Source organism: Salminus brasiliensis, chromosome 1, assembly GCF_030463535.1.
Source record: "Salminus brasiliensis chromosome 1, fSalBra1.hap2, whole genome shotgun sequence".
In the NCBI taxonomy this organism is placed as follows: Eukaryota; Metazoa; Chordata; class Actinopteri; order Characiformes; family Bryconidae; genus Salminus; species Salminus brasiliensis.
This window is the reverse complement of record NC_132878.1, coordinates 70,566,288-70,592,534: the sequence shown is the minus strand read 5'-3', so window position 1 is coordinate 70,592,534 and position 26,247 is coordinate 70,566,288. Positions and strand designations below refer to the sequence as shown.

The 26,247-nt window shown below is 40.0% G+C and overlaps 1 protein-coding gene and 10 non-coding genes across 11 annotated transcripts; 7 read left to right on the top strand and 4 right to left on the bottom strand.

The window, feature by feature from the left end:
• Nucleotides 1-5,528: 5,528 nt before the first annotated feature.
• On the top strand, nucleotides 5,529-14,438 carry brms1lb (BRMS1 like transcriptional repressor b). The gene is made up of 10 exons (XM_072656949.1): nucleotides 5,529-5,790; nucleotides 7,890-7,980; nucleotides 8,091-8,218; nucleotides 8,680-8,759; nucleotides 9,878-9,974; nucleotides 11,436-11,525; nucleotides 11,764-11,828; nucleotides 11,918-11,957; nucleotides 12,537-12,663; nucleotides 13,106-14,438. Exons 1-10 carry the CDS (start codon nucleotides 5,655-5,657, stop codon nucleotides 13,221-13,223), a joined length of 972 nt encoding a protein of 323 aa, XP_072513050.1. The 5' UTR covers nucleotides 5,529-5,654; the 3' UTR covers nucleotides 13,224-14,438.
• Nucleotides 14,439-16,810: 2,372 nt separating this feature from the next.
• On the bottom strand, nucleotides 16,811-16,883 carry trnar-acg (transfer RNA arginine (anticodon ACG)). Its single transcript has one exon. It is a non-coding gene; the product is annotated as a tRNA-Arg (tRNA).
• A 610-nt stretch (nucleotides 16,884-17,493) lies between these two features.
• trnar-acg (transfer RNA arginine (anticodon ACG)) lies at nucleotides 17,494-17,566 on the top strand. The gene has a single exon. It is a non-coding gene; the product is annotated as a tRNA-Arg (tRNA).
• A 363-nt stretch (nucleotides 17,567-17,929) lies between these two features.
• Nucleotides 17,930-18,001, bottom strand: trnah-gug (transfer RNA histidin (anticodon GUG)). Its single transcript has one exon. It is a non-coding gene; the product is annotated as a tRNA-His (tRNA).
• Nucleotides 18,002-18,933: 932 nt separating this feature from the next.
• On the top strand, nucleotides 18,934-19,005 carry trnae-uuc (transfer RNA glutamic acid (anticodon UUC)). The gene has a single exon. It is a non-coding gene; the product is annotated as a tRNA-Glu (tRNA).
• A 663-nt stretch (nucleotides 19,006-19,668) lies between these two features.
• Nucleotides 19,669-19,740, bottom strand: trnah-gug (transfer RNA histidin (anticodon GUG)). The gene has a single exon. It is a non-coding gene; the product is annotated as a tRNA-His (tRNA).
• A 932-nt stretch (nucleotides 19,741-20,672) lies between these two features.
• Nucleotides 20,673-20,744, top strand: trnae-uuc (transfer RNA glutamic acid (anticodon UUC)). The gene has a single exon. It is a non-coding gene; the product is annotated as a tRNA-Glu (tRNA).
• Nucleotides 20,745-22,408: 1,664 nt separating this feature from the next.
• Nucleotides 22,409-22,480, top strand: trnae-uuc (transfer RNA glutamic acid (anticodon UUC)). The gene has a single exon. It is a non-coding gene; the product is annotated as a tRNA-Glu (tRNA).
• Nucleotides 22,481-24,149: 1,669 nt separating this feature from the next.
• Nucleotides 24,150-24,221, top strand: trnae-uuc (transfer RNA glutamic acid (anticodon UUC)). Its single transcript has one exon. It is a non-coding gene; the product is annotated as a tRNA-Glu (tRNA).
• Nucleotides 24,222-24,881: 660 nt separating this feature from the next.
• On the bottom strand, nucleotides 24,882-24,953 carry trnah-gug (transfer RNA histidin (anticodon GUG)). The gene has a single exon. It is a non-coding gene; the product is annotated as a tRNA-His (tRNA).
• Nucleotides 24,954-25,885: 932 nt separating this feature from the next.
• Nucleotides 25,886-25,957, top strand: trnae-uuc (transfer RNA glutamic acid (anticodon UUC)). Its single transcript has one exon. It is a non-coding gene; the product is annotated as a tRNA-Glu (tRNA).
• Nucleotides 25,958-26,247: the final 290 nt, after the last annotated feature.

Genomic DNA, 26,247 nt, shown 5'->3' with positions numbered 1-26,247 from the left:
GAGAACACCCGTATGGAGAATTGGAGAAAATGATGCAGGGACACCGCAGGACAGTCCGGAACAGTCTGCTGTGTCCAATATAATGGTAGAGCGTTACCCTTTGAAATTAAGGGTATTAGTAGAGAGTTTGCCCCCGACTTTGTAACAGTAACAGCCTCTACTCTTCGGGGAAGGCTTTACATTAGATGTTGGAACATTGCTATGGAAAGGATTTTATTGTATTCAGCCTTAAAGTGAGAGCATCGGTGAGGTCAGGTGTTAATGTTGGACAATTAGCTCCATCACTCCAGAGAACACAGTTCCACTGTTCCACAGCTTTATACCCTTCTTGCCCACACTTGCTAACACTGGTCATGGTGACTGTAGGATAATGTGCTTGCATCTACTCTAGAGCATCTATTGATCAGTGTTTTTGTGTGTAAATTCATGTTGTAGCAATGGATACTTCTTAAAGTAGCTGAACTCACTCATCAGAAAGGCTGTCTCGATACATTTGGACATAATACAGTGTATGTACCATAGACTTTTTCAAGTGAAGATCCCATTTTATAATGAGAAATGTTTAAAAGATTAGGTTTTTGCAGTGTGGTATATCTCAACCAAGTCAGATTACAGATATTGAATATACTAAAACATTTCACTATATTTGTCCAGTAAATATGCTAGGTAGTCCATTGCCGGGGCGATCCTACACTACAGGCCCCTAGTGCAACTGCCCCGCCTACGCTGCAGGTAGATGGGCTTTCCCTCTAAGTACTTTCTGTCCTGTTTTGTTCTTTCTCTGTTCTCTGGAATGTAATCTAGACTTGTAACAAGAGAGAACCGGTTTGGAAAGGCTGCATGTTCCTCTGCTCAGTAGGGGTGGGTGATGATCTCAAGTTAAAGAAAATAAAAGTGCGGCCAAGAGTGTCCAAACATTTGCACAAGACTGAGTGTAAAAATAAATTTGTCCTTGCATTAGAAATAACTTCATATAAAGTGTACAATAAAGCTGTATTGTTCCAGATTAAGTCTGTATGTGCATCTAGTTTGACTTTGATTGCTCTAAAATGTGTCCTCCCTGAGAAATTGTGTTGCATGTGTGTTGCATGATAAAAGAACGTAGTATTGGACCATGCAAAATGTTTATGTTTCTATCATACACACTTACCTTTACAGTGTTTCACATTATTCAGCCTCATTAAAACAAATACACAAAAATGACTGATTAAAGAAAACCAGTAATTTATGCTTCCATCAGCACAATACCAGGCCTGAGTATTGAATTGGTACCATATATAAATGGATCCTTTTAGGTTTTTAACCCCTTAAAAAGCCCATGGTCTGCCAGTGGCTCAAAAGTCGTATAACAAACTTCCATTACCAGAGAATAGCCGTCACAGTTTGTGCTGACGTCCCTGCAGTTACTGAATAATACTCCAAAAGTGTTAACATGCATTTCTGAGCATAGCTTGTCTAGCAGTTTGGCTAAATTAAGCCACAGTTCTAGCTGACCTGGTTTTCATGCTAAATTTATCAGTATGTGGTCAACCTGTGTGGCACAAACATGCCACATTTACAGATCAGACAGCTGCGAACAATCATTCAGGTTTAAACATGACCTCACTAGACACGGCAGTCTGACAAGCCAGAATACTGTAAACAGTCAGCAGTCAAGAGTTTGGAATCATGGAATCATCAAAAATATGTAAACCAATTTTATTTTAGATTAATGTATACACAGATTCTAAGTCGAAGTATTCAAATAATGATTAGGAAACAAAAAAGTAAAAAAGTATTAGTAAATATTAACAAACATCATAATGAAAGTGGCTGTAGATAATTGTAATGATGATGTAAACAGAATAAAGCTCTAATATCATTAATATCCAGAATGAAGCTCTAATATCATTAATATCCAGAATGAAGCTATATTATCATTAATATCCAGAATGGAGCTATATTATCATTAATATCCAGAATGAGGCTCTAATAACATTAATGTGGTCAGAGCATTATCAAAAAAAAAAGGGGCAGTGGACATTATTATTATCTATTATCTATTTTAAACTAGAGGAATTGTGGGGAGTCCAGTTTTGAGGGTAAATTGTGCATCTGGTCCAACGTGGGCTGTCTACTAGACATACTGCCGTCTCTCTGACCACAGTTTAAAGATCAGAGAGTGGGATGTGAAGAGACTGAAGATGTGTAGAGTAAATGTACTCTCAGTGCTCTGACTCAGTTCTACCCAGCTCATATTCGCAGTTTAGGACATCTACAAAAGTCCAGTGGCAGCAGCAGAACTGGTCACACTTCCAAAATGCTGCTTACAGATTTACAGACTACACAGAAATCATGTCTGTTATTTCACACAGAGGAAATCCCACTCTAAAGACGCCTGTTGTGAGCACCCAGGCTGTTAGTCATGTGAGAGATATTCTATCTATGTGCCATGTGTCATGTGCGCTTCGTCCTTCACTGGCTTCAGCGTGAGCTTATTGTGTCAGAGATCCTGTTTGTTTCTCTGTCAGGAAACAGATCAGTTAAAAAAGAGCAATAAAAGGCAGCCACCCATGCTCACTGTAATGAAGACCTGTAGTGCATGACGGGATTGTGTGCTTTTGTTTGACCCTGATTTATAGTCAATCAGCCTTCTTTGGTGTCTAAACCTCCTGTAGTTTTAGCACTGAAGCTGCAAGACTAATGTGGCTAAGTTATAATGGTTGATATAAAGTTTATACCTCACTAATTACCTGGTGCTAACTGCATGCTTAAACCATCTCAGACGCTGTGGAGATGTTCAGTAATCTCTAATAGACTTGATTGACACTGTCCGATTGAGCATTTTTGAGCGATTCATCAGAGCAAGTACAAACACTACAACTTACAAAGGGTTCAACTGCACCAGAATGAGGGACAAGCTCTTAGTCACTCGTCTGGTAAATCCATACAATCGCTCTCTATTCTGTTCAAAGCAGACAAGCTTTCCAACCCAAACACATGATCTGTTTAAATGATCTAAATGTGGTCAGTGAGAAGAGGCCACTGTGGCGAACACTGACTCATTAATTCTGCCCCACAGCTCATATCAGCCCCTTCAAACTCAACTAGACTTTATTTCCATCACATCTACAGAACCTTCCTGATCCACCTGTGTCCCAAACGCCAGCTCTTGTGAATGTATATGGGGTGGGGAGGAGAGAGAGAGAGAGGGGGGGGGGGTGGTCTCTCATTGTTACTTCAGGGGACTGCTGGTTACAGTCACAGTGTGTTAGACTAACCCGTTGGTGTGGAGGCTGTACTTTGGTCTAGCTCTCACTGTGAGTTGTTGACCTTCAGAACGGGGTTCTTTCACAAACCCCAGGAGGGGATTCAAGTGATCTCAACTCGATACTCCAACACATTGACCGTGATAAACGCTACCTTAATGGTGCAGAAACGTCTTCAGGGGAATCTGGAGAAGGAAAATGTTCAGTTGCAGTTTACGTTTATTCTGCATTGGGACCCACATTCCTTTAATTCTGACATTTCACAGCTTCTCCAGTGTCTTTTCCAGATTATAGTCAGACTGGCATCTCTGAGTCAGATTCTGGTAAAAGCTGTGATAGTTAGAGGAACTATTGGGGGCATTGTGATCACATTCTGCAAAGCTACGTTCCTCAGAGAAATCGTAGCGACTGACTGCAGGAAGCATTGTGCATCTAAAAGGCTGGAGGTATGAGGTATAATAGTGAATTCATCAGCAGGCTCAAAGATGCAGCCAGTTGGAGATCGTATAGGAGTCATATCTGCATTATCATTTAGACATTTTACACATCTCTAACATATTACATCTATCTCTAACATTTCTCTCTATACTGCTATGCACTAAGACAGTGGCTGGCTAGGTACCAAGATATAGTTAAATAAGATAAGGTTTGGGCACCCCTGGTCAAAGCCCCTGGTCTGTTACTGTTTATAGAATAAGCGAGCAAAAGATGACTTGATCTCGAAAAGTCATAAAGTTTGGTCTGACCCACTATCCTTCAAAATGCATGGAAGACAACATGTCCACTTTGATCTGTCCTGGCACCAAGGTGGTGGAACGAACATTCCCTGGGTGTCCGAACAGCTGAGACTCTTGCAGTCTGACTGAAGGTACTGTGGTTGTATCTACATGTCTTATGTTGATTACTTTGACCTCCAGGCGTAGTGTTATGTATGATTGTAACTGCTGAGAATTCTTTCTTCGTGTCTGGGTATCTGTACTGACTTTAGCGATCCAAGTATTTGGATAATGCCAAAACTATTTGTCTACTCTCGTCTAAAGCAAACAACCTGGCTGATTTGCTGTGCTATTTACTGTTCAAGTGCCTACAGTTCATTGGAGATAATTCGAGTTAATGTGAAAGAGATGAGTGTAAAGAGATTTTTATATATTTTTTTTAAATAATAATTTTCTATAATACCTCATGTAGTGGCCTGTTAGATCAGTTAGAGCTCTGGACTATTGATGACAGGGTTGTGGGTTCGATACCCAGGCTCAGCAAGCTGCCACTGTTGGGCCCTTAAGCAAGGCCCGTCACCCTCTCTGCTCCCCGGGTGCTGGAGTTTGCTGCCCACCGCTCTGTGTGTGTGTGTGTGTGTGTGTGTGTGCCTACTGCCCCTAGTTCATTTGTGTGTGTGTTTGTGTGTGTGTTCACTACTACAGATGCGGTGTACAGTGCTATTAGAGGTTCAGTATGGGTGAATTTGGGCCCACCTCTCGGCTCTGGTAGGTACCCGTCATTTTAAGTGTTTTAGCACAGTAATGCTGAGATGGGGAGTTCTCAGAGCCCAACAACTTCATTAAGATGCGCACATATAAAAGGCCCTGGCACCTTAGGTTTATTTCAGGTAAATTCGACTGCCAAGTTTACGGTTAGTCACTGGTGGAAAAGTTCACATTACATAAACCTGTATATCTAAAATTCTGAATTTCCCACATGCAAACATGACTTTGATGGCCGTTCAGTGCAGCTTAGGGAGTGGGAAAATTGGTATTTCCCAGTTTCTGATACCACCTGAACGCTGAATTACCAAACCACAGATTTTGTTGTTTGTGGTAGATGGTAAGATTAAAGATTAGCATTCTTTACTTCTTATACTTCTTATATTTTTAACATCAGCACCATTTCAGAACCGGAACTATCTGTTTTATAAAAAGCTTTACAGTGTTGACATTTAGCCCACATTTTGTTATTCTTGCATGACTTGTTCAGATCTCATTAGCATGAGCTTAAATGAGCATTAGCCTAAAAAATCGATATTTATAAAACTAGTTAGTTATAAAACGCCTAGATTTTCAGACATCAGACTAAAATCTCATACAACGTGAAAGAAGAAATGAAAAAAGAAAAATTATTTTTTTTAGGCAGCTACAAAAAGAAACCCATATTTGTCGCCCTCCGCTGGTCACTTCTTTGATCAGGTCACAAATCCGTGGACTACAACTACCATCACGCCTCGGTGTTGATTTGGACCAATGAAAATAGGCGCAGACATATGATTGGTTATCCACGTGGCCAGGATTGAAACGTGATTGCCGTGGTCTTTGGTAGCCGGTTGTTTACCTTTTTTCTGTCTCGAGTTTTTTTTTATTAGGGTTAGGCGTGTTCACTGTATTCCAGTCTGCACGTTTACTGTCTTTTATTATTATGCCGGTTCACTCCCGGGACAGAAAAGAGTCCAATCACGACGACATGGACGTGGACTTTCCAGAGCAAGAAGCCAGCAGTTCAGACGAAGAAGACACAGTCAGCTCCACTGCGTCTGAAGATGGAGACAGCTCGGGTAAATCATTAGCTAGCTTTTAATGATCTAGTTAGCTCGAGTAAACACGACAGTCCTTGACTATCTACATTAGGACGTGTTGTTTTTATGGCGCGTGTATGAAGACTCGCTCGTTTTGTGCTGAAGCAGCAGCAGCAGCAGCAGCAGCAGTAGCAGCAGTGTTGAAGGGTCAGGGCTCTTTGTTGGGGGGAAAGCCCTGATAATGTGATAAATGTGATACATGTGATGAATGTGCTCGGTTTAACCAACGAGGCTGAACTTGGCTTCTTATTGGAATTGTCCGGTCCACCTTAAATGGTCGGCGGTGATATTGAGCTGCTGCAGCATTTAAGGTGGAACGGGCAATTCGGTGGAAAAGCCAACCTTAAGAGCATAACAACCTAAATAATGCAACACTGATTTTTAAACGAGTAAAAGAGCTGGATGTAGGATATGAAAACACTGGATTTGTTCCATTATAACTAGTGTTCACGTCTTAGTCCATTCACTCCATCCAGCCTAACCTGCCAAAAAAACAAACAACAACAACAAAATTATAATAATAAAATTAAATTTCATTGTTTTTTTGATGATATCTGTTTAAATCCACATGTTCAATGTTTTGTCCCGGACTACGTTTTGAACGAGGCACAGTACAGTGCAGCCAATCAGGTTAGGGGTTATTTACATAAAGGCGCAGTAACAGAAACAGCCTGTTTAATTTTAAGGAATAAATGAATAATAACAGTTTGTCAGGGTAAATATGAGCCCTGACTATATTTGATTTGTTAACCTATAAAAATAATTGAATGTGAGCCCTTTCAGCATCATACGTTACCAAATGTCAAGTTAGGGTAGAGGTAATTTCCAGCATTTTATCATGTAAAGGCAAATCTGTTGCTGTCAGAAGCTGAAAAGCTGAGCCATGCATTGTAGATGAACATACCACATTACTGTAAGACTCATTTTGCTGGACTGCCTAAAATGTCAAGAAAGATCCCACTTACAGATCCTTACTTACATGTCTGGCCTGTTAGCAAGAGGGATACTGGCACAATGTGCATCCTATATAATATAATACACAAGTCATAAGTGTGGGAATTTGTGGCATATGTGACACTGTTTGCATGAAGAAACCCGTGCAAATTGACTTGCATATTATTAGTGGACTACATTATGGACACGAATTTCCCTCTCGTTTTTAAAAGTATGATCTAGATATTGTTTCAAAACTCCCCTTTTACTCCTCGGTCCATATTTCCCATATAAGAAAACAAAGCTGTTAACCAGTCCATTTGCATATCTCTGCCTATGTCAGCCTGCTGCAGTTTGGCCCTGTGCATTCAGACTACCACAGTTTAGCCCCGCCCATTCATACTGCAGGTCTCAGCAGATTCAGCTCTGAAGGCTTTTTTAATGAGGCACAACACAGGACATCAAGTCAAAACAGAATATGGCGATATGTTATTGTATCGTGATAAACTTTGTTATCATGATAACAATATGCTTCTTTAAGCATATGGAGGATACTGGTAGTGCTAATAAACTCAGCTGCAGGTTTCATTACAAACAGTGTAATTAGACTGGTTTAATTAGATGAAGTTGCAGCTGATATTGAATAAAAATCATTGTATTCTGTATAGGAGAGTATCTGAATAGTAGTTTATAAGAATCTGTCGCTACTGATGTTTTCAGTCTGGGTACATGTGTCGTGATCTGTATTGTGTATCATGAAAAAAGTCTTTAAATATGATGATATAGTATTGTTTCACATCGCCCAGCCCTAATAAAAGGGCACTTTAACAAAAGCAGCCAGTTTGAGAGAAAAATATATGGAACGCAAGAAAACTGCTCTTGTAAAATAAAAAAATAAAAACTTGTAAAATCAAACAGGACTAAGGTCATCAGGCACTGGTCTTTTAGACATACATAGATCCAGACAGGTGAATGTTTCACCCCTTCCCCCCAACGTTTATTCAGTTTTTCTTTGAGTTTCCGGCTCATATTTCTGTTGTAGTAAGCGTTCTACTACTCTACTATTAGTGTTCTGTAATAGCATGTCCGGCTGCTGCTGTGCTTCTTCATGTTTGTGTTTGATGGAGATGTTTTTTTACATGCAGAAATGGATGATGAGGACTGTGAAAGGAGGCGAATGGAGTGCTTGGATGAGATGACCAGCCTGGAGAAGCAGTTCACTGACCTCAAGGACCAGTGAGTGGCATTAGGCTTTGGACGAAAGACACATCAGCAGAATCCAGGTCATACAGTTATGCAATAACTAGATTGGGCACTAAAATTGCCAAATTATTCAATTTCACCAGGCTGTACAAGGAAAGGCTCAATCAGGTGGACCTCAAACTCCAAGAAGTAAAGGCTGGCAGTGCTCCAGAGTATCTAGAACCCCTTGCCAACCTCCAGGAGAATATGCAGATCCGCACAAAAGTGGCTGGTGAGTTTTCAGTAAAAGGTAGAAAATGTGCATGTGTAAATGCTTTATTGAATATTGCTTTAGAAATCAGTGTTATCTAATGATTCTGTTATCTTGACAGCATAGCCTGAACTAGGAAGGTAATTAGGAAGGGAAAAGAAAAATGGAAAAAAGAACAGTAGAAAAAATTAATATATGCTTTGTCATCATTGAATATATGAATTAAATTAAAGTTGATTATGACTAATGTTCAGAAGTGTGGAATTAATGTTTCAGTTACATAAACATGAATTGGTCAATTAACTAAATCAGTAAATACTTCATAGATAAATGTATAGAATGATTCTAATCTGGTTGTTTCAAAACATCAGCAGAATCTGAAAATCTGAAAAAATAAGAAATGTTAGAGGAGTCCAGAATGATGAGCAGAGCTGCAGATTAATCCAGTAACTCTGTAAGTACGTTTATGTGATGTATTGCAGGTATCTATCGTGAACTGTGTTTGGAGTCTGTGAGGAATAAGTACGACTGTGAGATGCAGGCAGCAAGTCAGCATTGGGAGGTATGAAAAAGAAGGTTTCAGAGTAAAAAGGAGGTGTGTTGTGTCCAGAGGTTCAGAAACAGAGTAGAAAATCATTTGGTTTGATCTGAGCAGAACCAGCAATTTTATGTTTCTGTTTTTGTGTTCCAATCGTTCGAAGTATGTGTTGTTGATTTTCTAATTGTACAAATTTCCTACTGGAAACAAACTTTCTGCTTATTTTAGACACACTTTTACACATATAAACAAACAAAATATGTCTTACTCTTACTGTACATGCTACATTTTACATTTTATTTAATGTAAAAATTCAGTACATTGACAGTAATTATGTATTTAAATGTGTAGATGTGTTTCACTGTAGAAGATGTTACCTATTTAGATGTATATATGTAGTTTATATATTATTATTATTATTATTATTATTATTATATATTTTCACATCCTTCACAGATACACACAGGTTCCAAATAAATACATATATTATGTATAAGTTATTTATACATTATAATTATTTCAAATAATGTTTTTATATAATTTTACATTTTAATTCAATAATTATACATTTTATATTTAGTTTTTCTGCTATGTTAAATTCTGTAAATAAATAGTAAAATGCCAAAAGGTTTGTTTACTGTAGAGGATTCCAAGGGCCCTTGGAATATCATCAACACATCATTTGACCAGGGGTTCACTGCACATTGACTCGATTGTGTCCAGCATTTGCCTGCAACATTACAGTCATGTATATTAAAAAGCCAGTAACTAGAGCCTTGTAAATCTGTGAAAATATATGGAAATGTTAAAAATGAATACATTCACATGCGCCTTTTATTTCCCCACACTTGCAATTTTTTGTATACATGTGTGAGTGGGCAGTGCAAAGCTATACATTAAGTCTGTCACAACAAAGTATTTAAGTACGGAAAACATTTGACAAACTTGAATTAAAAAGAATTCAAATGTGCTTTGTGTAACTCAGAATATTATTAGTCATGTAATGAGATAATGCGAATGTTTTAGTTTCAGTAATATTGCACTAACAGTTTATCAGCAGCATATTAATTGTGCAGGCCTAATAGTGTCTAGCCTTGTGTCTGTTTCATTAACTGCTTTGCCACTGTGGTGTTCTCTGACAGAGTGAGAAACTGCTGCTGTTTGACACAGTTCAGAATGAATTGGAGGAAAAGATCAGGCGGCTAGAGGAACACAGACACAGTATAGACATCACTTCAGGTAAATCATTAAACTTCCATAACATACGCCATATTGCAAACAATCCAAATCTCCTTATTACATCTCTGATGAACAGATTTCTGGAAGCTGTTTATTATCTCAAATATCAAGTACATTATGTCCAGTGGCCTTCTAAGTAGCACCCATTGCTGAAACAGACGTTCACACAAAGCTTATACACAGATCAGCCAAGACATTATGACCACGTCCCTGATATTGAGTAGGTCCTCCTTTTGCCACCAAAACAGCTCCAACCCTTCCAATGCATGGACTTTATTAGATAAAGATATAAATATATGCTGTGGTTTTTTGCACCAAGTCATCAGTAGCAGATCCTGTTGGACCTTCATGGTTCGGACTTGTTTGTCAACACCTCAAACTTGTGGTGCTCCATGGATCAGACTTGTTAGTTAATCTCAAACTTGTTGTGTTCCTCAAACCATTCTTGATCCATTGTTGCAGCATGCAAGGTGTTCCATCCTGATTAAAGAGGCTATTTTCATCTTGGAATGCCATTACTGTAAATGGAAGGACTTGGTCAACAACAATGTTTAGGTGCCTGGTACGTGTCACATGAATGAGAGGACCCATGGTTTCCCAGCAGAACATTGTCCAAATTCCTGACCTTTCTTGTTCAGCAATTTGAGCTCCAGTAGTTTTTCTATTGGATCTTCTATTGGATTCGCCCCCCCACCTGCATCATTGGGTGCCTGTGACCCTGTCGCCAGTTTACCGGTTTTCCTTCCTTTGACCACTTTTCAGTGGAAAACTGCAGACCAGGAGCATCCCACAAGAACTGTCAGTCATCACAAGTCACTCAGATAATTACACTTGCCCAGATATCTCTCTTTAACACATCAACTTCAAGCATAACATGTTCACTTCTCACCCACTGCCAGATGCCATTGTGATGAGGTAATCAATGTTCTTCATTTCACCTGTCAGTCGTCATATAGTTTTGTGGCTGATTGGTGTGTAATCTTCATAGAAATGCACTGATAAATATAATGGGACACTCTAGAACACAGGAGCCTCAGGTCACCATGCCCAGTGCTAAGTGTGGGATTAAGGAGTTTGGCTGTGTGAAGCAGTGGGACTGCGTTCTCCATCCACTTTGGAATAATTTGGAGTGGCAGAACTAATCTTCCAACGTGAGCACCTGACTCACTGAAATCAAATCCACCTCGCAGCAATATTCCAACATCTGGTCTAAAGGCTTCCCAGAAGAGCAGAAGCAGTTACTGTACCAAAGGGGGATTGACTCCCTTTTAAATCCATTGATTTCCAAAGGAATCATGTACTTCGAAGCATGAGAAATTTTTCTGATTCCAAAAAGACATCAAGTTGTAATTATAAGATACTAAGTTGTTATTATGAGATAATAGCTCCTTGTTATGAGACTGTAGCTCATGCCATGAGATATTAAATTTCAATTCTCTATCTGTTTTTCTCTTACAACAGAGCTGTGGAACGATGGCTTGCAGGGAAGGACGAACAAAAAGAAAGATCCTTTTTGCCCTGGCAAAAAAAAGAAACCTGTTGTTGTATCAGATATCCTTTTTTCCAAGTGTGTGAAATTGTCCATCTACAGGTGACATGATTACATGAAACAAATCATTGATTATAATTGACTTAATACAGCAGCCGACTACTCCTACTATGATTTTTTTTTTCTGTTTCAAACTGGTCGTCAAAATAATTGGTAGCGCACACTGTTGCTGATTTAGTTAATAAGTGTCATTCCTTCATTTCTGGAGTTGATTTTTGATTGTTGCCTTAACTGTCCAACGACCATATATTGTTTACATGTTGCAAGACCTGGACATACTTGAAGACTGGACAGCTATAAGAAAGGTTTGGCTGTGTTTTCCTCAGAGCAGTTGATTGTTGATTATTTATTTGTGGAAGTGGACTGTTTTATTTACTGCGCTGCTGTTTCACAGGCGGTGGCTTCAATGGGACCACACAGAGTAAAAGTTGATGGTGAGAGAGATCTTTGCAGTTTACCACTTTTATTATGTGAATACAATTCTATGTGTGTTGAAATACTGATGAAATTAGAATGAATTAAATAACATTTTCCCTTCTTAATCAAACAACTGCTGAGTTTAATTTAAAATAGATTTGATTAGATTAGATTTACTGCTGAGTCAAGCCTGAGACCTTTTTTTCATGGGAAGTCTGATGTTTTAGAGAATTTGTGCCTTGTTATCCCGACCATATACAGTATACAATGGAAAAACAACACCACAGACTGCATATAGTACATTTTAAACTAATGCAGATCATGCATAGTTACTCTACAACTTTTGAGTTTAAATGTAGCAGCAGCATTAATGGGTGCAATCATTTATCGTGTTATTTTTATGTACAGTGGCATGCAAAAGTTCGGCCACTCCCGGTCAAAAGAAGATTTTGGACCACTTGTTAGGACTAGCTTTCTAAAGCTTTCTAATTAGTAAATAAGGTATCTATAAATGATTACAAATCGTCACCCTAAAATCAAACATCTGCCTGTTTTTGCAGTACTGTTATAAAAAAAGTTATGTCTTTGCTCACCAGTTTCGTCGAAAGCTGAGAGGCATCATCACGTTGCCCGATCTGAGGACGGCCGCCTGTTTTACGACAGCAAGTGGTACAGCAGAGGACAGGCCATATCCATTAGCCGCAAGGACGAGTACCCCACCAGGTAGGGCAGTGAGTTTGCGCGAGGCTCTTTTTTTTGAGCTGCAATATAGACAAATTATACTACTATGTCTGGTGATTGTGAAATACAGTATGCATGCTGAATTATTATATTTGGACTCATTTTCAGAGAAGCCTCTGGTATATTACCATAGGCTGTTTAAGGACTGTATTAAGAGTTTTACTGTGATTCACACAGCTGCTGCGAATTGCATGTAAAAATGCATATTTTGAAATGTATATAAATTAAACGCACAACAAACATACACCCCTTCCCCCCCAAACATGCACACACCCCTGTGCTGTGTGCAAATATTTAAAAGCTCCATTATTGCAATATATTTCTGCAGTTGCAGTCAAAAAGTCTTGATCCTGGAGAGGATCTACAGCACCCTTACTTTCGCCTTCTCTTGCATGTGTTTAACATCTTCATTTTCTTCCTCCAGTGCTATCATAACCACCATAAACCATGACGAGGTGTGTTTCAAGCGTTTCGATGGCAGCAAGTCAAAGCTCTACATCTCTCAGCTTCAGAAAGGCAAATACACCATCAAGCACTCGTAGAGAATCTTCTGTTCTCCACTTCACTCTCAGTGCTCCTGTTCTGCTCAGGATGCACTTTTGTGGTACTGAAGCATCAACACCATCTCCAGTTCTCATTTGCTTGCTGAAGATGCTGGACTCTGTGTGTGTGTGTGTGTGTGTGTGTGTGTGTGCGCGTGTGTGCGTGCGTGTTTGCCATACACTTTCATCCTCTTTGTGTGAGAGGAATATTGTGCTGCTAAAAAGAAAGAAAAAAAAAAAGGGCTGGTTGCCAAGGAAACGGAAGGTGAACGGATGTGTGCGTGTTTGCATGCACATGTGCCTTCAATGAAGGGACTTTGGAGATATGAGCTGTTGTTTCATGAACTTCTTGTATTTAAAAGTCAAGGAACGGTAATGAAGACAGCTGCCTAATGCCAAATAGAGCTGTGTGTACTGCTGACCCTGAGACGGAGGCTAAACCCAGTGTTCTTTGTTATATTACTGTCAGTGCATCATGTATGCCTTGCCCAGTTATGTACTTCAGCCATAGAACCTGCACATAACTGCAGCAGTGTTTGCCTTTTTAATATACATACATACCTCAAATTCTTTCCATTTTCATGATCTTGCTCAGTGTTGCTGTCGAACAGTTCTGTGCCAGAAATGTAGCATTGTATAAAAGCTTGGATCAAACCCGAGCTGTTTCAGATCTCTTACTGACGCAGCTGTGTACTGAAGTAACGTTTTATGTCAGTTGTTCCATGATATGGGACAGAGTAATATTGTTGCTCAAGGATTATAATAGTGTCACGGGTCTGTAGTGATTCCCACCCCTGTTTCAAAGGGCGCTGAAGTTGCTTTCTTTGGTTTGCTGGAGCGTAATTTCCCGGTGTTACACTATATTGTTTCTCGAAGGTGTGTTTCAATGGTTGTGCTGTTTTGGCCAATCACCCACCTCAACACATTACAACAAACATCTGTTTGTCAAACCCATCTGGCTCTACCCATTGTTAGAAGAGGAGCTCATTTCCTAGCTGTGTGTCTTGTCTGTCTTAGCGCCAAGTGTAATTTAAATATAATAATGTCAGCCAGCATGATCGCTGCTTTTATATCTGAGAACACAGGACAGTGCACATGTTTACAATAACTGTAATTTGTGATTCAGCTGTGCCAAAGCCTTGGCCTTGTAACATTGAGTTGTATTAGATGTTCAATTTTAACTTCATGTGTGGATTAAAGTGTGACTGACTGTAACTAGTTATCAGTTATTTGCATCAGTTTAGATGGAAGATTACAAGGCAATAACTAAATCTGTTATATGATACACTACGCTATGCTAAACTGCTCCTAGGTGTGTATGTATGTCTGTGTGTGTGGGAGTAAGGTATTCTGACCTTACTCCCAATGATTCCAGATAGGCTCTGGAATCACCCTAACCCGACTAGGAGGAAGCGATAAGCACATGAATGAATACTAAATTAATTGAAACCAGATGTGATGCTGTGACCGTGCCAAAACATAAACTGGTGGACTATTTTGAAGTCAAGGCACTCTTCTTTCCAAAGAGTGGAAAATGCTTTACATGCATAGTAAATGTCAAAACAAGAACAAAGTCACTGGACTTTCAGACATAGCCCCCCCCCCCCATAAGGTTCACGCTGTAGTTTGGTTACACTGTGCAGCTGTGAACTATAATACTATTCATTACTTTCTTGATTCTCTCGGTGGCTGTAATAGAGCACAGTTTTGAAACAGATCAATAACCTACAGTGAGAGCTAGCCAGGCTAAAGTACAGCTTCCACCATGTGTTAGTTTAACCCACTGTTACTGTAAATAAGACCCCCAATGTAAACAGTGAGAAAACCCTCTATATACGTGATGGAAGTCTAGTTGAGTTTGATGGGGCTGATATGCTATCAGTGCATAGTCTTAAACATATACAGTATAGAGAGAAAATGTGTGGAATGTCTAAATGATTATGGCGATATGACTCCTATACAATCTCCATCGGGCTGCATCTTTGAGCCTGCTGATGAATTCACTATTAAAGCACAGATAGCCTCAAAAAAAGACACTGGACAAGCTGTAAAATGTCAGAATTAAAGGAATGTAAGTCCCAATGCAGACTAAACATAAAATGCATGTTTATGTGGTTGAGCAGGTCAAAGTAAAACATGCTCATTATTCATCTTCTCAGGTTCTTAAAGCAGCAACTGTACATTTTCCTTCTCCAGATTCCCCTGAAGACATTTCTGCACCATTAAGGTAGTGTTTATCACGGTCAGTGTGTTGGAGTATCGAGTTGAGAGCCCCGTTCTGAAGGTCAACAACTCACAGTGAGAGCAAGACCAAAGTACAGCCTCCACACCAACGGGTTAGTCTAACACACTGTGACTGTAACCAGCAGTCCCCTGAAGTAACAATGAGAGACCACCACCCCCCCCCCCCCCCCCTCTCTCTCTCTCTCCTCCCCACCCCATATACATTCACAAGAGCTGGCGTTTGGGACACAGGTTGATCAGGAAGGTTCTGTAGATGTGATGGAAATAAAGTCTAGTTGAGTTTGAAGGGGCTGATAGGAGCTGTTCTACTCTGTGGTGCAGAATTAACGGGTCAGTGTTCGCCACAGTGGCCTCTTCTCACTGACCACATTTAGATCATTTAAACAGATCATTTTTAATGTGTTTGGGTTGGAAAGCTTGTCTGCTTTGAACAGAATAGAGTTGTACTGAATGAACTGAATGTTTGTGTGGAATTATCAGACTGTTTAGGAAATAACAGCTCGTCCCTAAGTCTGGTACAGTTTAACCCTGCCTATGCGGTAAGTTGTAGCATTTGGACTCACTCTGTTGTTAGCTGAGTTGTTCATGGTCGTAACACGGTGAAACAGTTTGCCTGTCAATTTGTGACGAGGATGTTCAGACTGCTTGTTTACAAACATTCTGAATATGGCTTTAATAAAAAAGTAGAGGAGTGGCCCCATACTCCTCTGCTTAGTCCTGTTGTGGCTAAACCAAATGCACTAATTGGACACTATAAGCAAAATCAACTTAAGAAGCATTTTGTGTTATAAATAAAATGTTACAAATTTGGCTCAAGGTTCGACTACTCAACAGCACTCCAAGTGAAACAAAAATAAACTCAAGTCATTAATTTCATCAAAGCTAGAGTTAGCAGCTACTTCACATTTTTCTGTTTCTTCTGAACAATTCCGTACAGATGTAGGAATGTAATCGCTGCACCACTGAGTAGAAATTTAGATATTAGCTGCAGTTTGAACTCTTTCTTGCTAATCAAAAAATTAAATATTTGATAACAAAAATATCTATAATAACTATAAATCTAAATATGTAATTTGTGATGAACGGCTTCCCAAAATGAACATAATGAAGCACAATGTTATCTGAAGTTCTATGAGTAGTAAACATTAGCCTGACAGGAAGGGAACCAGTCAGTGTAGTGGGGATGGTGCATACTTGCATTTTAGTGATTTTATTAAATAAAAGCGTAAGATTAATTTATCATTGTGTTTTTTGTCTCCAACTCTATCAGAAACGTTCTTAAGGCAGCTTAAACAAAAGTTACACATGTTCACAAAGATCGGAGGTGAAGTGAGGAAAAGTTTCGAGCCAGCCAGGAGTCGAACCTAGAATCTTCTGATCCGTAGTCAGACGCGTTATCCATTGCGCCACTGGCCCTGTGAGAGAATGGAGGGACAAGGCTGATTAAAAAGAATCTGTTCGGGGGTGTTTTGGAAAAAAACAGTTTTTTTAAGTTTTAAGTGCATTTGAACTTATTGATAATAGATCAATTGAAGCTAAAACAGCACCATGGGCTGTTTTAAAAGGGAAAAAGGTAGCTAGTGTGCAGTCCACTGTAAAGTAGCTAGCTAGCTACCCACAGTAGCAGATACGTAATTAATGTATAGCGATGTATTCATTTTCAGTCAACTTCTGGCCATCATTTTTAATCTCATCTGACCGTAAATCCAAATTATTGGTCCAGCGATTATTTTATAAAACGTCATAAGGTTGGTTATAGAAAAGGTTTCTTCAGAAAGGCTCTTCTCTAGCCCGTGTGAAGCCTGTTAGCACAGTGCTAACGTGCTAACAGGAAGCGCCTCGTGTGCTAAGCGATAAGTCGTGGTCATATATGAGTCATTTAAGCAACGTCTGTTCGAGTCCAGGTTAGGTTTTTTTAGATGAAAAGAAAAACACAAGCGTTACATCACGCATTCAAGACTATTACTGGTGAGTGGGGTGGGAGTGGAGTGCTCTTAAGGGTACCTCCCCTTTATCAACCTTCACAGGGCCAGTGGCGCAATGGATAACGCGTCTGACTACGGATCAGAAGATTCTAGGTTCGACTCCTGGCTGGCTCGAAACTTTTCACGCCTTGTTTTTACCCTCCAATTTTAATGAGCTTTATAAGGTTGTATGCCGTTAGGGTATGCGTCCACATTTCTGATCAGAATTTTACACCTAAATGCAGATAAAACATTACAACAAAACAACATACTCAGTTCATGTGCAGACCTTTCACTAAAATAATTTTGTTTTGTTCAAATACAAACCTGTCATTCACTCCTGCCCATACAGTCGATAGAATATGTTTTAAAGCAACCTATTTGACATTCATTGTTTCTGTGATGTAACTAAAACGTCAAGCCTTTTCAACTCACAGCAGTCTAGCCCAGGCCATTCACTCACATGTTATAAGGAGAGCTAACAAATCTCAAAAGCCCTGCCGTGACCCGGATTCGAACCGGGGTTGCTGCGGCCACAACGCAGAGTACTGACCACTATACGATCACGGCTCACCACTGAGCAGGTAGGGGAACTGGCGCTTGCTTATTAGCACTATGCTAATTCTGTCAGACGATTGGCAAGCTGTACTGATGGAAACTTCTGTTCTTAACCGATATAACAGTCCTTATATGGTGCACACTACAGTTTAGTCACACTATAGACTACTCTTTCAAACCACTCTCAATCATCTTGGATCAGTGCTCTGTATTACAGTGTCTGTGGATATCTTCACACTTTTCTGATTTGGTTAGATTTGACTGACTCAAAAGTTTATTTCAACTTTTTTTAAACCCTTCAACTCTTAGTCTTCCTTGGAATCTTGTCTTACTCCATTGGTGAAGCTCATTAAAAGTATGTACCTACGTTTCTGGATTAAAGATTGGTATGGAGAACGTCTGTTGAAGAAAAAGACGAAGAAATCAAACTGCTTTAAACTCAGATGTATTTTACACTTTTACAAAACATCATCACAAAGGACAAAGTAAGCCCCATCACCACCACACTGAACTTCTCACTCCGGATCTGACTCTGTTTATTACTCCATGAGCAGTTAACATGCAGCTTACTTAACACAGATCATTCCTAAAGTAAATCACTCTGACTAACACTGATTTTAATAGCATTTCCCCCTTTTTCCAGCTGTCTCAAGCCACAATTCAGCTGGCATCCCTACATGAAACTCGTGAGTGCTTTGTAGGGCTTGTATATCCTAAGCAGTCATTTAGTTTAGAGCTGTCCTATTAAGTGGGACCCTTCTTTACTACAAAGAAAAGAAAATCTGTAAAACATCCACTAACACAACACATTTGATTTTCAGTAAAGTAGCGCAGCATGATGATTTACTGTTTTCAAAGAAGCACTAGAGAAAAATCCTACCATTAGGTAGTGGTCTTGAAATATCTGGAGAGAACCATGTCAATGAGCAGCTCTCTCTTGTCTGTCCCATATGGTCTAGCGGTTAGGATTCCTGGTTTTCACCCAGGCGGCCCGGGTTCGACTCCCGGTATGGGAACAGTTTATTATGCACAATATCCATTAGAAACCAGCTTACTTATTTACTGTGATTACACACACTCAATGTCATGCTTGATGTTTTAGTATTAAAACAAAAAACTCAACTAATGCTAGCTTATGGACCAGTCACAATTTGCCCAGTTTCAGGAGAATTTTACCTGCCTGACTGCATTGTGACCACTGTAAATTTGGTGGAGATGGGAAAATGCTATGGGGTTGTTTTCAGGAGTGGGCATAGACCCCTAAATTCAGGTCTGAATTACAACAGGAACCAAGCCCTCTGGTCTAAAACAAGTGGGTGACCTAACAAATGCTCTTCTAGATCAATGGGCAAATCCTCACATGAACACACTCCACCATCTTTCAGAAAGCCTTCCTAGAGCAGTGGAAGCGGTTGTAGCAATTAAGGGTTGAACAACTCCATATTAAAGCCGGAATGTTTGAATGGGATGTCATTGAAGCCCTCGTCAGTGTTATGTGCAGATGTCCCAATACTTTTGTCCCTGTGGTGTATTTGGAAGTATGATAAGCTTACTGAAATGTGGGGGGAGAGGCACATTTTGTGAGGGTTAAAGTGGATTTAATTTTCAACAGTAAGAGACTGGACTGGGGGAAGTAATGCGTGTGGGTTTTTAATGTGTGTGTAAAATCTCAAAAGCTCTGCCGTGACCCGGATTCGAACCGGGGTTGCTGCGGCCACAACGCAGAGTACTGACCACTATACGATCACGGCTCACCACTGAGCAGGTAGGGGAACTGGCGCTTGCTTATTAGCACTATGCTAATTCTGTCAGACGATTGGCAAGCTGTACTGACGGAAACTTCTTTTCTTAACCGATATAACAGTCCTTATATGGTGCACACTACAGTTTAGTCACACTATAGACTACTCTTTCAAACCACTCTCAATCATCTTGGATCAGTGCTCTGTATTACAGTGTCTGTGGATATCTTCACACTTTTCTGATTTGGTTAGATTTGACTGACTCAAAAGTTTATTTCAACTTTTTTTAAACCCTTCAACTCTTAGTCTTCCTTGGAATCTTGTCTTACTCCATTGGTGAAGCTCATTAAAAGTATGTACCTACGTTTCTGGATTAAAGATTGGTATGGAGAACGTCTGTTGAAGAAAAAGACGAAGAAATCAAACTGCTTTAAACTCAGATGTATTTTACACTTTTACAAAACATCATCACAAAGGACAAAGTAAGCCCCATCACCACCACACTGAACTTCTCACTCCGGATCTGACTCTGTTTATTACTCCATGAGCAGTTAACATGCAGCTTACTTAACACAGATCATTCCTAAAGTAAATCACTCTGACTAACACTGATTTTAATAGCATTTTCCCCTTTTTCCAGCTGTCTCAAGCCACAATTCAGCTGGCATCCCTACATGAAACTCGTGAGTGCTTTGTAGGGCTTGTATATCCTAAGCAGTCATTTAGTTTAGAGCTGTCCTATTAAGTGGGACCCTTCTTTACTACAAAGAAAAGAAAATCTGTAAAACATCCACTAACACAACACATTTGATTTTCAGTAAAGTAGCGCAGCATGATGATTTACTGTTTTCAAAGAAGCACTTGAGAAAAATCCTACCATTAGGTAGTGGTCTTGAAATATCTGGAGAGAACCATGTCAATGAGCAGCTCTCTCTTGTCTGTCCCATATGGTCTAGCGGTTAGGATTCCTGGTTTTCACCCAGGCGGCCCGGGTTTGACTCCCGGTATGGGAACAGTTTATTATGCACAATATCCATTAGAAACCAGCTTACTTATTTACTGTGATTACACACTCAATGTCATGCTTGAGGTTTTAGTATTAAAACAAAAAACTCAACTAATGCTAGCTTATGGACCAGTCACAATTTGCCCAGTTTCAGGAGAATTTTACCTGCCTGACTGCATTGTGACCACTGTAAATTTGGTGGAGATGGGAAAATGCTATGGGGTTGTTTTCAGGAGTGGGCATAGACCCCTAAATTCAGGTCTGAATTACAACAGGAACCAAGCCCTCTGGTCTAAAACAAGTGGGTGACCTAACAAATGCTCTTCTAGATCAATGGGCAAATCCTGACATGAACACACTCCACCATCTTTCAGAAAGCCTTCCTAGAGCAGTGGAAGCTGTTGTAGCAATTAAGGGTTGAACAACTCCATATTAAAGCCGGAATGTTTGAATGGGATGTCATTGAAGCCCTCGTCAGTGTTATGTGCAGATGTCCCAATACTTTTGTCCCTGTGGTGTATTTGGAAGTATGATAAGCTTACTGAAATGTGGGGGGAGAGGCACATTTTGTGAGGGTTAAAGTGGATTTAATTTTCAACAGTAAGAGACTGGACTGGGGGAAGTAATGCGTGTGGGTTTTCATGTGTGTGTAAAATCTCAAAAGCTCTGCCGTGACCCGGATTCGAACCGGGGTTGCTGCGACCACAACGCAGAGTACTGAGCACTATACGATCACGGCTCACCACTGAGCAGTTAGGGGAACTGGCGCTTGCTTATTAGCACTATGCTAATTCTGTCAGACGATTGGCAAGCTGTACTGACGGAAACTTCTGTTCTTAACCGATATAACAGTCCTTATATGGTGCACACTACAGTTTAGTCACACTATAGACTACTCTTTCAAACCACTCTCAATCATCTTGGATCAGTGCTCTGTATTACAGTGTCTGTGGATATCTTCACACTTTTCTGATTTGGTTAGATTTGACTGACTCAAAAGTTTATTTCAACTTTTTTTAAACCCTTCAACTCTTAGTCTTCCTTGGAATCTTGTCTTACTCCATTGGTGAAGCTCATTAAAAGTATGTACCTACGTTTCTGGATTAAAGATTGGTATGGAGAACGTCTGTTGAAGAAAAAGACGAAGAAATCAAACTGCTTTAAACTCAGATGTATTTTACACTTTTACAAAACATCATCACAAAGGACAAAGTAAGCCCCATCACCACCACACTGAACTTCTCACTCCGGATCTGACTCTGTTTATTACTCCATGAGCAGTTAACATGCAGCTTACTTAACACAGATCATTCCTAAAGTAAATCACTCTGACTAACACTGATTTTAATAGCATTTTCCCCTTTTTCCAGCTGTCTCAAGCCACAATTCAGCTGGCATCCCTACATGAAACTCGTGAGTGCTTTGTAGGGCTTGTATATACTAAGCAGTCATTTAGATTAGAGCTGTCCTATTAAGTGGGACCCTTCTTTACTATAAAGAAAAGAAAATCTGTAAAACATCCACTAACACAACACATTTGATTTTCAGTAAAGTAGCGCAGCATGATGATTTACTGTTTTCAAAGAAGCACTTGAGAAAAATCCTACCATTAGGTAGTGGTCTTGAAATATCTGGAGAGAACCATGTCAATGAGCAGCTCTCTCTTGTCTGTCCCATATGGTCTAGCGGTTAGGATTCCTGGTTTTCACCCAGGCGGCCCGGGTTCGACTCCCGGTATGGGAACAGTTTATTATGCACAATATCCATTAGAAACCAGCTTACTTATTTACTGTGACTACACACACTCAATGTCATGCTTGAGGTTTTAGTATTAAAACAAAAAACTCAACTAATGCTAGCTTATGGACCAGTCACAATTTGCCCAGTTTCAGGAGAATTTTACCTGCCTGACTGCATTGTGACCACTGTAAATTTGGTGGAGATGGGAAAATGCTATGGGGTTGTTTTCAGGAGTGGGCATAGACCCCTAAATTCAGGTCTGAATTACAACAGGAACCAAGCCCTCTGGTCTAAAACAAGTGGGTGACCTAACAAATGCTCTTCTAGATCAATGGGCAAATCCTCACATGAACACACTCCACCATCTTTCAGAAAGCCTTCCTAGAGCAGTGGAAGCTGTTGTAGCAATTAAGGGTTGAACAACTCCATATTAAAGCCGGAATGTTTGAATGGGATGTCATTGAAGCCCTCGTCAGTGTTATGTGCAGATGTCCCAATACTTTTGTCCCTGTGGTGTATTTGGAAGTATGATAAGCTTACTGAAATGTGGGGGGAGAGGCACATTTTGTGAGGGTTAAAGTGGATTTAATTTTCAACAGTAAGAGACTGGACTGGGGGAAGTAATGCGTGTGGGTTTTTAATGTGTGTGTAAAATCTCAAAAGCTCTGCCGTGACCCGGATTCGAACCGGGGTTGCTGCGGCCACAACGCAGAGTACTGACCACAATATATGATCACGGCTCACCACCGAGCAGGTAGGGGAACAGGCGCTTGCTTATTAGCACTATGCTAATTCTGTCAGACGATTGGCAAGCTGTACTGACGGAAACTTCTTTTCTTAACCGATATAACAGTCCTTATATGGTGCACACTACAGTTTAGTCACACTATAGACTACTCTTTCAAACCACTCTCAATCATCTTGGATCAGTGCTCTGTATTACAGTGTCTGTGGATATCTTCACACTTTTCTGATTTGGTTAGATTTGACTGACTCAAAAGTTTATTTCAACTTTTTTTAAACCCTTCAACTCTTAGTCTTCCTTGGAATCTTGTCTTACTCCATTGGTGAAGCTCATTAAAAGTATGTACCTACGTTTCTGGATTAAAGATTGGTATGGAGAACGTCTGTTGAAGAAAAAGACGAAGAAATCAAACTGCTTTAAACTCAGATGTATTTTACACTTTTACAAAACATCATCACAAAGGACAAAGTAAGCCCCATCACCACCACACTGAACTTCTCACTCCGGATCTGACTCTGTTTATTACTCCATGAGCAGTTAACATGCAGCTTACTTAACACAGATCATTCCTAAAGTAAATCACTCTGACTAACACTGATTTTAATAGCATTTTCCCCTTTTTCCAGCTGTCTCAAGCCACAATTCAGCTGGCATCCATACATGAAACTCGTGAGTGCTTTGTAGGGCTTGTATATCCTAAGCAGTCATTTAGTTTAGAGCTGTCCTATTAAGTGGGACCCTTCTTTACTATAAAGAAAAGAAAATCTGTAAAACATCCACTAACACAACACATTTGATTTTCAGTAAAGTAGCGCAGCATGATGATTTACTGTTTTCAAAGAAGCACTTGAGAAAAATCCTACCATTAGGTAGTGGTCTTGAAATATCTGGAGAGAACCATGTCAATGAGCAACTCTCTCTTGTCTGTCCCATATGGTCTAGCGGTTAGAATTCCTGGTTTTCACCCAGGCGGCCAGGGTTCGACTCCCGGTATGGGAACAGTTTATTATGCACAATATCCATTAGAAACCAGCTTACTTATTTACTGTGATTACACACTCAATGTCATGCTTGAGGTTTTAGTATTAAAACAAAAAACTCAACTAATGCTAGCTTATGGACCAGTCACAATTTGCTCAGTTTCAGGATAATTTTACCTGCCTGACTGCATTGTGACCACTGTAAATTTGGTGGAGATGGGAAAATGCTATGGGGTTGTTTTCAGGAGTGGGCATAGACCCCTAAATTCAGGTCTGAATTACAACAGGAACCAAGCCCTCTGGTCTAAAACAAGTGGGTGACCTAACAAATGCTCTTCTAGATCAATGGGCAAATCCTGACATGAACACACTCCACCATCTTTCAGAAAGCCTTCCTAGAGCAGTGGAAGCTGTTGTAGCAATTAAGGGTTGAACAACTCCATATTAAAGCCGGAATGTTTGAATGGGATGTTATTGAAGCCCTCGTCAGTGTTATGTGCAGATGTCCCAATACTTTTGTCCCTGTGGTGTATTTGGAAGTATGATAAGCTTACTGAAATGTGGGGGGAGAGGCACATTTTGTGAGGGTTAAAGTGGATTTAATTTTCAACAGTAAGAGACTAGACTGGGGGAAGTAATGCGTGTGGGTTTTCATGTGTGTGTAAAATCTCAAAAGCTCTGCCGTGACCCGGATTCGAACCGGGGTTGCTGCGGCCACAACGCAGAGTACTGACCACTATACGATCACGGCTCACCACTGAGCAGGTGGGGGAACTTGAGCTTGCTTATTAGCACTATGCTAATTCCGTCAGACGATTGGCAAGCTGTACTGACGGAAACTTCTGTTCTTAACCGATATAACAGTCCTTATATGGTGCACACTACAGTTTAGTCACACTATAGACTACTCTTTCAAACCACTCTCAATCATCTTGGATCAGTGCTTTGTATTACAGTGTCTGTGGATATCTTCACACTTTTCTGATTTGGTTAGATTTGACTGACTCAAAAGTTTATTTCAACTTTTTTTAAACCCTTCAACTCTTAGTCTTCCTTGGAATCTTGTCTTACTCCATTGGTGAAGCTCATTAAAAGTATGTACCTACGTTTCTGGATTAAAGATTGGTATGGAGAACGTCTGTTGAAGAAAAAGACGAAGAAATCAAACTGCTTTAAACTCAGATGTATTTTACACTTTTACAAAACATCATCACAAAGGACAAAGTAAGCCCCATCACCACCACACTGAACTTCTCACTCCGGATCTGACTCTGTTTATTACTCCATGAGCAGTTAACATGCAGCTTACTTAACACAGATCATTCCTAAAGTAAATCACTCTGACTAACACTGATTTTAATAGCATTTTCCCCTTTTTCCAGCTGTCTCAAGCCACAATTCAGCTGGCATCCCTACATGAAACTCGTGAGTGCTTTGTAGGGCTTGTATATCCTAAGCAGTCATTTAGCTTAGAGCTGTCCTATTAAGTGGGACCCTTCTTTACTATAAAGAAAAGAAAATCTGTAAAACATCCACTAACACAACACATTTGATTTTCAGTAAAGTAGCGCAGCATGATGATTTACTGTTTTCAAAGAAGCACTAGAGAAAAATCCTACCATTAGGTAGTGGTCTTGAAATATCTGGAGAGAACCATGTCAATGAGCAGCTCTCTCTTGTCTGTCCCATATGGTCTAGCGGTTAGGATTCCTGGTTTTCACCCAGGCGGCCCGGGTTCGACTCCCGGTATGGGAACAGTTTATTATGCACAATATCCATTAGAAACCAGCTTACTTATTTACTGTGATTACACACACTCAATGTCATGCTTGAGGTTTTAGTATTAAAACAAAAAACTCAACTAATGCTAGCTTATGGACCAGTCACAATTTGCCCAGTTTCAGGAGAATTTTACCTGCCTGACTGCATTGTGACCACTGTAAATTTGGTGGAGATGGGAAAATGCTATGGGGTTGTTTTCAGGAGTGGGCATAGACCCCTAAATTCAGGTCTGAATTACAACAGGAACCAAGCCCTCTGGTCTA

Coding starts and splice junctions, on each gene's coding strand:
- brms1lb (XM_072656949.1), top strand. CDS start 5,655: ATGCCGGTTCACTCCCGGGACAGAAAAGAGTCCAATCACGACGACATG. Junction 5,791..7,889: donor TGAAGATGGAGACAGCTCGG/GTAAATCATTAG, acceptor TTTTACATGCAG/AAATGGATGATGAGGACTGT. Junction 7,981..8,090: donor TTCACTGACCTCAAGGACCA/GTGAGTGGCATT, acceptor CAATTTCACCAG/GCTGTACAAGGAAAGGCTCA.